We start from the raw sequence: 12030 nt of genomic DNA, 5'->3' as shown, positions 1-12030 counted from the left end.
AGACGCAAACCACTGTTAAGCAAAAAGAACATTAGGGCTCGTCTCAATTTTGCTAAGAAACATCTCAATGATTGCCAAGACTTTTGGGAAAATACCTTGTGGACTGATGAGACAAAAGTTGAACTTTTTGGAAGGCAAATGTCCCATTACATCTGGCGTAAAAGGAACACAGCATTTCAGAAAAGAACATCATACCAACAGTAAAATATGGTGGTGGTAGTGTGATGGTCTGGGGTTGTTTTGCTGCTTCAGGGCCTGGAAGGCTTGCTGTGATAGATGGAACCATGAATTCTACTGTCTACCAAAAAATCCTGAAGGAGAATGTCCGGCCATCTGTTCGTCAACTCAAGCTGAAGCGATCTTGGGTGCTGCAACAGGACAATGACCCAAAACACACCAGCAAATCCACCTCTGAATGGCTGAAGAAAAACAAAATGAAGAGTTTGGAGTGGCCTAGTCAAAGTCCTGACCTGAATCCAATTGAGATGCTATGGCATGACCTTAAAAAGGCGGTTCATGCTAGACAACCCTGAAATAAAGCTGAATTACAACAATTCTGCAAAGATGAGTGGGCCAAAATTCCTCCAGAGTGCTGTAAAAGACTCATTGCAAGTTATCGCAAACGCTTGATTGCAGTTATTGTTGCTAAGGGTGGCCCAACCAGTTATTAGGTTCAGGGGGCAATTACTTTTTCACACAGGGCTATGTAGGTTTGGATATTTTTTCTCCCTAAATAATAAAAAGCATCATTTAAAAACTGCATTTTGTGTTTACTTGTGTTATATTTGACTAATGGTTAAATGTGTTTGATGATCAGAATCATTTTGTGTGACAAACATGCAAAAGAATAAGAAATCAGGAAGGGGGAAAATAGTTTTTCACACCACTGTAGATGTTTTATAAAGTAGATGTCACTGCATTGCATTAAAACAAGGAGCCCCCTATAATATGTGTGGAATCTGATGTGGTAATACTTGTTAGTTTTTTAAAAAAAGAGCGATAATATTCACATCTTGCAAATATTGATGTTAACTGTTCATTACTAATCAAGTATTGCTTCTTAAATGTCATTCCATGCTTATGCATATGTTTTGAAATCACTATGTAGACACCCTTCAAATAAAGTGTTAATGAAATTTGTCACGTTATATTAATGTTCTCTATGCATGGTTAAGTAATCTCTAAAAAAAACAGCACTTCAAATATATCAGCGCATGCTAATTCAATCAAGATAAAGTCTATATCAAGTCGAATCAGGATATTGTAAATTGAAATCAAATCGAAGCCATTCTTAGAATCCTGTATTGAATAACTAGAAAAGATGATGACTACAATAAACATACCAGGTTACTAGTTTGATATCAAGTGTGCTATTTACATATTGTATAGTACATACTTAATTATTTTTAATGAAACTAGCAAAAAGAACCCATGGCAATATACATGCAGAGGGAAGGATTTTCCTCTAAGAATCTGTATTTATGCTTCGTTGTCCTGCTTCCTATTTTTCTTGACAAATATCCCTACCTCTGCTGAAGTGAGACACTATAGTAGCCTAATAATGCCTTCCTCTTGTCTTACAGTGGGATTTTCTGTTGAGTAGTGTGCTGGATTGGTAAAATGACTTTGTTTTTTAATTTGGGGTTTATTTTTTACAGTGTTGTAGTGATTACAGTGTGCTGATAAAGACATTTACCTTGTTAAACTTTTTTTTTCTTATTATAAAATGAAATCAGGTATGAGAATGTATGTTATACAAAACTTTCTTGTTTTATTTAAATTGCTGCATTGCTTTTTAGGTAAGTACTCTGTTTGAAGAGGAGTCCAACCAATTCCATTTGGAGGATACTGGTTCTGTAGAGTCTGGAACTCTGTCTTGCCCCATGAGCTCCACTTGTGAAGACCAGGATGATGAAATGGCTCAGTCAGCTCACTTAATGTCTTTAGGCCTCTGCAGGATTTCAAGTATAAAAACCCAACATCTAATCGGAGAAGGGAACAAAAGTGTACGGCAAACTAAAGAGAGCCCAGAGAATCATTTGTCAGAAAAACAAATTAAAGATGGCCAGTTTATCTCCCAGGTAACATGTGATGGCTCAAAAGAAGGAAAAGATACTAACTTCCCATGCAGTCTGTGCAATCTTCATTTTCCCTGCAAGACACTTTTAGAGCTTCATGTCAAGTGTCATGAAGGAGAACAGAATTTCAAATGTTTGCACTGCAGTTTTTTCTCAACAGATTGGGCGGCATTGGAAAAACACTTGAAAGAGCACAGCAAACAACGCAGGTTTTTTGGTTGTTCTCTATGTGACAGATCTTTTAGAACTTGCCGTATAAGAGACAAACATGAGAGGAAGCACCGTAGGAAGACAAGTGACACTCAGTGCACGACCTGTCTGATTATGTGCTCTTCAGCACTTGAGAGGGACCAGCATATGGCCTGTCATTTTGAAGACACCTTTAAATGTTTGCACTGTATTTTTACAGGTAATTTTATATGCATTACTTTCATAGCAGTGTAAAGTCTTTCTGAAAAAGGCTAAAAATAAAAAGAAACCAGAAGTATGCAAATTCTTATACTCAAAATAGTTTTCTCCAGAATAGTTTCAGTCACATTTACCAGTAAATCGACCCTTATTTTTCATTTCAGCTTTAAATGGAGCTCATTTATTTTGAATCACTTTGTAACTTATGTAATTCAAAAGGATAGGATCTAGGGATGCTCCGATTGATGGCTGCTGGTCAAAATTGGCTGATTTTCAGTAAAAAAAAATTGATTGGTAAAAAGAATAATCACAAAAATTAATAGTTTCAACCCCTGCTTTTCTAAGCTTTATGGAAACTGAGCTGCAGTGTTCCTTTATGCAAGGTATTATGTTAGTTGAACCAGCATGCATCTTTTTTTTTCTTTTGCACTTTTACAGGAAATCTCCTGCAAGTGTAAACAAAGAACAGCGAGTGGAAGCTTGTTTTATCAGTGAACGAGAGGTGATTTGTATATTAACCTTTTCGTTAAAGAAAAAAAATAATAGGAGAAGTCGTCCTGTGTAACTAGACAAATGGCAAGAAAAGTTACTTTAAGGAATTTAGACCTTTATTTTGTCCTTTAGATTAAAACGGCCACCGTTTGAGTTTGGACAACGAGGTTGTTTAAAATGTAGTACCTTACATTATTAATTGGAAAAGGAAAAGATAAGTACAAATTTGAAATTGCTGCATAGTAAACAAAAGGCTTTTATTTTATTTAAAATGTATATTTTTATTATTTGTTTCTGTATGTCACTGCATAAGATTTGGTAAGAAACAAGTACTACATAATTAAAATAGTAATTCATATTTATAATTACACCTCAAGAATTAAGAATGTCTAGTTGATACAATGAAGAAAAAAAACACACCTGTATAAATATAGTAAATTTATAATTTAACAGCAAAAAGCTATATATAGTACAATTAATGATATAAAATGTATCAGTAAATGTATATTTACATTTAAGCACCATTTATTTGCCTATATCAATTAATTGATTTTTGTGAGAATTATATATATATATATATATATATATATTTATATATATATGTATATATATATATATATATATATATATATGTATGTGTGTGTGCGTTTGTGTATATATATTTTTATTTATTTAGTGGTGAAATGGTGAAAACAGATACTTTTTTTTAACTTAGCCTTGTTTCAGATAGGTACTTTACAGAAAAAATCTGTAGCTTGTAATTATGAGAAGCATTTTTTTTTTCTTTTATACCAAATGTGTAGTATTTTATGGTCACTGAACAATAAGCGTACAGAATTTAATTTTGCTAATAAAACATGAACAGTTAACATCTGTGGTCCATAGTTTAATTATAGAAATACACTTTAATATAGGACATAAGACTTCTATTTGTCAGGTTACAGTACATCCGGAAAGTATTCACAGCGCATCACTTTTTCCACATTTTGTTATGTTACAGCCTTATTCCAAAATGGATTAAATTCATTTTTTTCCTCAGAAATCTACACACAACACCCCATAATGACAACGTGAAATTTGAGATTTATGCAAATGTATTAAAAATAAAAACATTGAGACAGCACATGTACATAAGTATTCACAGCCTTTGCCTTGAAGCTCAAAATTGAGCTTCTCTGTTTCCCTTGATCATCCTTGAGATGTTTCTGCAGCTTAATTGGAGTCCACCTGTCGTAAATTCAGTTGATTGGACATGATTTGGAAGGGCACACACCTCTATATCCCACAGTTGACAGTTCATGTCAGAGCGCAAACCAAGCATGAAGTCAAAGGAATTGTCTGTAGACCTCTGAGACAGGATTGTCTCAAGGCACAAATCTGGGGAAGGTTACAGAAACATTTCTGCCGCTTTGAAGGTCCTAATGAGCACAGTGGCCTCCATCATCCGTAAGTGGAAGAAGTTCGAAACCACCAGGACTCTTCCTAGAGCTGGCCGGCCATCTAAACTGAGCGATAGGGGGAGAAGGGCCTTAGTCAGGGAGGTGACCAATAACCTGATGGTCACTCTGTCAGAGCTCCAGAGGTCCTCTGTGGAGAGAGGAGAACCTTTCAGAAGGACAACCATCTCTGCAGCAATCCACCAATCAGGCCTGTATGGTAGAGTGGCCAGCTGGAATCCACTCCTTAATAAAAGGCACATGGCAGCCTGCCTTGAGTTTGCCAAAAGGCACCTGAAGGACTCTCAGACCATGAGAAACAAAATTCTCTGGTCTGATAAGACAAAGATTGAACTCTTTGGTGTAAATGCCAGACGTCACGTTTGGAGGAAAATAGGCACCGCTTATCACCAGGCCAATACCATCCCTACAGTAAAGCATGGTGGTGGCAGCATCATGCTGTGAGAATGTTTTTCAGCGGCAGGAACTGGGAGACTAGTCAGGATAAAGGGAAAGATGACTGCAGCAATGTACAGAGACATCCTGGATGAAAACCTGCTCCAGAGTGCTCTTGACCTCAGACTGGGGCAATGGTTCATCTTTCAGCAGGACAACGACCCTAAGCACACAGCCAAGATATCAAAGGAGTGGCTTCAGGACAACTCTGTGAATGTCCATGAGTGGCTCATCCACAGCCCAGACTTGGATTCGATTGAACATCTCTGGAGAGATCTTAAAATGGCTGTGCACCGACGGTTTCCATCCAACCTGATGGAGTTTGAGAGGTACTGCAAAGAGGAATGGGCAAAACTGGCCAAGGATAAGTGTGCCAAGCTTGTGGCATTATATTCAAAAAGACTTGAGACTGTAATTGCTGCCAAAGGTGCATCGACAAAGTATTGAGCAAAGGCTGTGAATACTAATGTACATGTGATTTCTCCGTTTTTTTATTTTTAATAAACTTGCAAAAACCTCAAGTAAGCTTTTTTTCATGTTGTCATTATGGGGTGTTGTATGTAGAATTCTAAGGAAAAAAGTGAATTTAATCCATTTTGGAATTAGGCTGTAACATAACAAAATGTGGAAAAAGTGATGTGCTGTGAATACTTTCTGGATGCACTGTATATAGGAGATCAGTGAAAATTTTTTTTAAAGGGATAAAGGAAAATATTCGCTTCAGATTTATTTCTGTGGGAAAGATATGAGATAATCTGTCCTCTTAAGAAGGCCTTAAGAGTTTCCCAGAGTGTTCCTGCAGAGATCTCGGGGATGTATTTGTCTCTAGAAAGAATTTGATTTGTTTGGATATAAATTCTGTACAATTCTCGTCAGCTAATAGAAGCGGGTTGAGGCGCCATCTGCGGGGTGAGTTTATGGGGCTTAGTAATTTCAGCTCCAAGATCATCGGTGCATGGTCCGAAATAACAATAGCATTGTATTTGCAAGATTTAATCTTAGGCAAGAAGTTATTGTCTATAAAGAAGTAATCAATCCTTGAGTAGCAATGATGTACTGGTGAGTAGAAATAATATGTTCTTGAATTTGGGTTTAAAAACCTCCAGGGATCTGATAAGTTCAGGGATAAAGGAAAATAAAGCTGAATCAGTATTGAAATCAGTGAATTTAGTAACATGAAAGTGGTCATCGGCATAGGCCTTAAAAAACCTGATCAGAGCATCACTAATAAATACAGATGAATGCAATATAAAAATGAATCCATGGTGACCTTTTGTATCTCATGCTAGCACTATCAGCAACTAATACATAATAAATATGTTGCTTGTTTTGTTTATTTTACAGTGTTTACTTATCAATTATCGTTTAGTTTTAAATATTGCATTCATTCATGCATAATACTCCAAATATCATTTACTTTAAAATCTAAGGTAAAAATTTTCAAATTCTACACTATACATAAAACACAGATTATCTTTAAGCGCGGGGCATATCAGTTATGCACAGACTTCATAGGTACTTTTCCCCTTTAAAATAATCACACTGCTATTCTTGTTGACCTTAACTGTTTATAAAAGTACTGATATTTTGTACTTTCTTAAAAATTACTCTCTGCTAAGAAATTATGGAATATCTGTTGAAATTGTTACATGCCTACATTGTTTCCCCTCTTCTATCATTTGTGACTATGGTCTGCAATTTGTATCATGTTTTTAGGATGTTCTTTTTTGACCACATAGGATGTAGCATTAACTGAATTTCTAGTTATTTTCTGAATGCTAATGATCAAATAGTAAGAATTAATCATGACTTGCAAAAATATCTTCGCTGCACCATCAATGTTAGTCAGGTTAACTGGAATAACTTATTACCTCTTGCCATGTTTTCTACAAATGTTTTGTGTTATTCTGCATTACAGATTATTTCTGCATTACTTTTGAGTTTTTAAATGGGATTTAACAATGTCTTATGGACTTTCCATTAGTTAACTCATCTGTGCTCTGTGTGTTTGAATACCTTCCTGGGTTACAATAAGAGAGGCATCTTGTACACAGGAATCTAACTATGTTGGAGATTTCTGCCAAACAGTTTGCAGACCTGAAAACAGAAGCATCTGTCTTTAAGACAGGATAGGAGACTTGACTTCCTATCCTAGATATCAGTCTGAGGATTCCATCTTGCAGTTTACATGACATTATATTGGCTCCTATGTTATCCAGCGACGTGTTGGTTCCATATCTTTTAGCCTGGTTCTTCCTGCTCATTTCAAAATTGTGTCACGATTAAAGCTCGTACAACAGTCCCAACTATGTGTCCTCTTCTGTATCCTCTTTTCTGCCTCCATCCATCATGGTGGATGGCTCAGATGAATATGGGATTCAGTCCACCTTAAATTCCTTTTCACTTCTCTATTAGTGTCTTTTGTTTTGCAAATGTGTAGATCAGCACAAACAGCAAGCGGCCTACTATCCCATCAACCCAACCGCTGTAGCTCAACTCGGACAAAAACTTCACCCAGCTCAAATCTGTTTATCTAGGTGTGAGGTGCCTGGAGTTGTATAGGGTAAATAATATATCATTGTTTGACACACATGCATTTCATGTGTCTTCCGTGTCTACAACAATCTGGGTAAATGTAGGATGACAGGAAATGTTGAACACATACCTAAAACAGAAACTTCTTTAATGTTATAGTACTAAAGACAAAATTTTGACATGAAGTATGTTTGCGTGAAGGCTTAAGACCAAATATCAAATAAACACTTTCACAAAAGGTATAATAAAACAAGTGTGCTTTTGATGAAGAATGTAACCAAAGAAAAAGAAATTGGGCTAGGGTATGACACTGACATGACCGTTTGGGTGGTGCAGCGGTAAGAACTGCTGACTTATAATCAAGAGGTTACAGGTTCGATTCTGGGCTCTTCCTAGCTTTACCGTTTTGAGCAGTGAGCTGCTCTTATTGTTTCTTTTATAGAATAAAAACATACAGTAGATTTGAGTCTGTAACATCTGGTGTAAATTTACGGTATTTGCAAAGGTTAGCATTTTTTTTTATTCAGTTTTATTCTCTCAGTCACGTTCAAGCTCTCCCTGATCTGACACTGCTGTTTTCAAATAAAGACGTGCTATAACAGAGGTGAGCTCAGATGAGGATGAGGGTTCTACATCGGAGAAAGAGAACAGAAGCCCTCCATGCAAGAAACATCCACTTACATATAAGAACAACACAGCTGCACCAGGCGTAACGGCAAAAAATGGCACTATTTAGATGCAGCAAGAGGTTGGGTGTCATCCTGCCAGTCCTTCAACAAAATAACAGGGCTTACAGAGCGTGCCAAGGTATTGTGCAAAGTTCTGTTTGTGATTATGTTTCTTGATGATCTTTATATGGAAAACATTTATATGTTACTTATATAAACAGCACATCAAATATTGTTTTCCTATATTTATTTACTTATCTTCCAACATCATGAAGTCAGAAGTTGACTTCAGAGGTTCCTGTGTTTGATCGACATAGGCATGCTGACAAAGTACATGTGCAGTGCCATTCCTTATTCTGGAAAAGATCAGTATGTAAAGTGCGATGGCAGCTTCCACCTGCAGCTAAAATCACTCTCCACGCTAGTGTTTAGATCTGGCAGTGCTTTGCTGACACTTCAGTATGCGAGCAATAGTACCGAGAATGCAGTCAGACTTCTTTTTTTGGGCACATACACTGTCAGCATGACACTGCCAGATCTAAACACAAGCATGGAGAATTGCTCACGTACTGAAGTGTCTGTAGCAGATAAACATATAAAACAGAATAGGCTGGCTGTTTACCTGCTATTTAGAGTTCTAATTTATCTTCATACAGATAATTTTATGGCACCAAGTCTTTAAAGAGGAATTTACAGTTTTGGGTGAAATTGTAGCTTTGTTGCTGCTCCGGGTTCAAGTGGAAGATTCTTTCTACATTGGGGTGCACTCCTTCTCTCTGCTGTGTGTCCCTTTGTTTTTAGTGTGCAGTGCTTTCCTCAGGTAGGCCCTTTGTCGCGTTGTCTATAACTTCATAAGAAAAAGTATTACTCTTTCTGTAAAAAGACTTTAAAAAGAGTTCCCTTCTTGAATTGGTATCTGTTTCTCAGTCTACTACTCAAATTTAACATTAGGAAACAGATACAATGTGTATAACAATATGTTATCAACTGGCCATTCCTTCATCACATGATATGTTTTAGAATTAAGTATGCTAAAGTTAGTGTCCACTCAAAATGTAAATGTATTAAGCAACACTTCTTTAAAACACTGGACACAATTGTGTCTTTGTTCATTTTGAAAGTTATTTTCAATGACACTATTTACATTTAAGGTTTTAGCAACAAGCAATGTAGAAAACTCCTCTCTGCAGCAGTTTTGAGTAGTTTCAGCAAATATGTTAATTTCATTGAAATAAATAGTAACACTTGAAAATGCTGATTTTTAAAAAAAAAATTTTTTGTGTCATTTTTACAGGAAGTCACTTCCTCTTCCTGTGGGATGAGCAAGGAGTGCAGCAGTGCATTAAAACTAGAAAAAGAAATAAAAATGAATGTACATGCTTGCTTCGGTTGTGTAGTGGTGGTTTTTGACAGGGCGATTAAGCATGCGTGTAGCTTGTAATCAAGTGACAAGTACACATTTACTTTTAAATAGTTTAAATTCTAATATATTTAACACAGATGTTTTAACATAGGCAGAATGATTGTGAAGATAGATAGATAGATAGATAGATAGATAGATAGATAGATAGATAGATAGATAGATAGATAGATAGATAGATAGATTTCAACAGTCTTGTATTCCTGAGCTTTTCACACCTATCAGGTATAATCATCAGAGGAAAATGATTAGACATATGGAAATCAAAAGCAGTATTTTTGAAATGTGGGGATTGGGGTGGATTAGTAAAGGGGACATTCTGAGTATGATAATCTTAAAGTATTTTTCATTATTTTATTATTCTTTTTAAGCCTGCATATGGTTGGTTCATGTCCTAGTGTCTGTTAAAGGCATTTGCATTTGATAGCCACAGTTCATCCAGATCTCTGGCACTCTTAATATTTGCCTTGAATCTCTCTTGCACTATGTCCCAGTTAAATGTGTGCCCGGTTGAATCCATACGTGCATATATCAGAGACCTTAGGTCCTTCCCTCTGACATCATTGTGATGTCCTTATTTACATGCTTCAAGTATTTTAAATGTTTGTACCACGTGTATAGTTGGGCTTGCACTGCATGGTATACTGTATACTGTGTATCGTGTCTCTGCTGCAGATTTCTTTCTCTTAGCATTAAAATGAACTGTCTGCAGAGTGCTTTCCAGTTTACATACAGTGCATGCCCAGCTGTATATATAGAGAGAGCTGTCTACTGGAAAATCTGAAAATTAAACAGCAATTTATTTTCTGAATTATATTTAGTTTAAAAGTTTTAGGGACATCCCTTATTTAAGTTTTGTTAGTGATATTGAAAGTAATAGTTTTAACTGAACACATTCCTGGCTAATTAACAAAGGGTTAATAAAGACTAACTAGGAGAAGAAGGTAGTCATATTCCATAATAGGGATGAACTGATTAGCTTTTTTTATTATTTTAAAGATGCTTTCCATAGGAAGTAAACTAAATCAAACACTTTTTTTCCTTTAAAACTTGTGTATAACCAGTTGTCAACTCTTTGCATTGAAATGGGCATATTGGACTTATTGGAGTAATTGTGCAGTGTGCTTCAAGAGAAACTAAATTATCTGCCACAGCAAAAAGACATTGCAGTTCAAAAAGGGCTATGTGTAATCTCACATTGTAATGTCTATAACTTTAGAATAACAGTAGTTCTTATCTGTGACCACAGTTAATTACTTAAATTTGTATAGTGCTTTTCTTGCTCCTCAAAGCGCTTAGACAGAGTGTAACAGCTTCAACCACCGCCAATGTGTAGCACCCACCTGGAGGATGCAATAGGAGCATTATTGTGCCAGTACGCTTACCACACATTAGCTGTTAGGTGGTGAAATGGGGAGAGACAGCCAGTTAGAGACATGGGATAATTATAATAATGCATTTTATTTATAGGGCACTTTACATTAGCAGTAAATCTCAAAGTGCAACATAAAAAGATTAAACAAAGGCAAGGCAAGATAAAAACAGAGATAAAACAGCAATAATTATAGCATTCTTATTAAAAAGCTTTCCTAAATAGAAAAGTCATTACCTGTTTTTTAAAACAGCCCACAATCTGCTGTGTTCTCAGGCTCTCTGGTGGGGCATTCCAGAGTTGTGGAGCAGCGGCTACAAAGGCTCGGTCTCCCATTGTATGAAGTTTGGTCACAGGGGGCGAAGGCGGTAGGTATTTATAAAATGGAGGTTTCTTGTAGTGGATTGTAATATAAGGAGCTCTTTGAGATATTGTGGAGCATTTCTATGGATACACTGGTGAGTAAACAAACAGAGTTTGAATTCGATACGGAGATGGATATGGAGCCAATGAAGTGACCGAAGGATTGGTGAGATATTTTCATATTTCCACACCCTCATCAGGATTCTTGCAGCACTATTTTGAATTTGTTGGAGCTTTTGAAGGCTCTTGTTGGGTATCCCGATGAGGAGTGCATTACAATAGTTCAGTCTGGATGAGACAAAGGCATGAACCAGTTTTTCAGTATCACAGAGGGAGAGGTAGGGATGGAGTTTGGCTATATTTCGGAGATGAAGGAATGCAATTTTACAAAGGTGATGGATATGTGTATCAAATGACAGATGGGAGTCTAACTTGACACCCAGATTTGTAACAGAAGGGGAGAGGGTAATAGTATGGTCAGAAAAGGAATTACAATTCACAGAGGAATGAAGTTAATGGGGGGTGCCAATTAAAAGAGCTTCAGTTTTAGTGCTGTTCAGCTTGAGGAAATTAGGGGGCTGGAATGGCTAGGCCATTGAGGGCAATTTAGCCACCACATCAGGATAAATCCTACTGTTTTCAGAAGATGCCCAGGGTACTTTAATGGCAGCAGAGTGTCAGGACCTCAGTTTTACATCTCATCTGAAGGACAACACCATATTTACAGCACAGTGCACTGCACGGGAGCACTGGGATGCACATACAGACAACAAAGTAAGTGCCCCCCTGCTGGTGGATGACC

At 36.7% G+C, this 12030-nt stretch overlaps 1 protein-coding gene across 1 annotated transcript in view; it reads left to right on the top strand.

Annotated features, from left to right (window-relative positions):
* Positions 1 to 12030, top strand: part of si:dkey-154p10.3 (zinc finger protein 2) — an 85330-nt gene that overhangs the window by 18056 nt on the left and 55244 nt on the right. Inside the window, exon 3 of the mRNA XM_039753327.1 lies at positions 1800 to 2487. Within this exon, the coding sequence (XP_039609261.1) occupies positions 1800 to 2487 (688 nt within the window). The remainder of the gene's footprint in view (positions 1 to 1799; positions 2488 to 12030) is intronic.

This window comes from Polypterus senegalus, chromosome 5, assembly GCF_016835505.1.
Source record: "Polypterus senegalus isolate Bchr_013 chromosome 5, ASM1683550v1, whole genome shotgun sequence".
Lineage (NCBI taxonomy): Eukaryota > Metazoa > Chordata > Cladistia > Polypteriformes > Polypteridae > Polypterus > Polypterus senegalus.
This window is presented reverse-complemented; position numbering and strand designations above follow the sequence as displayed.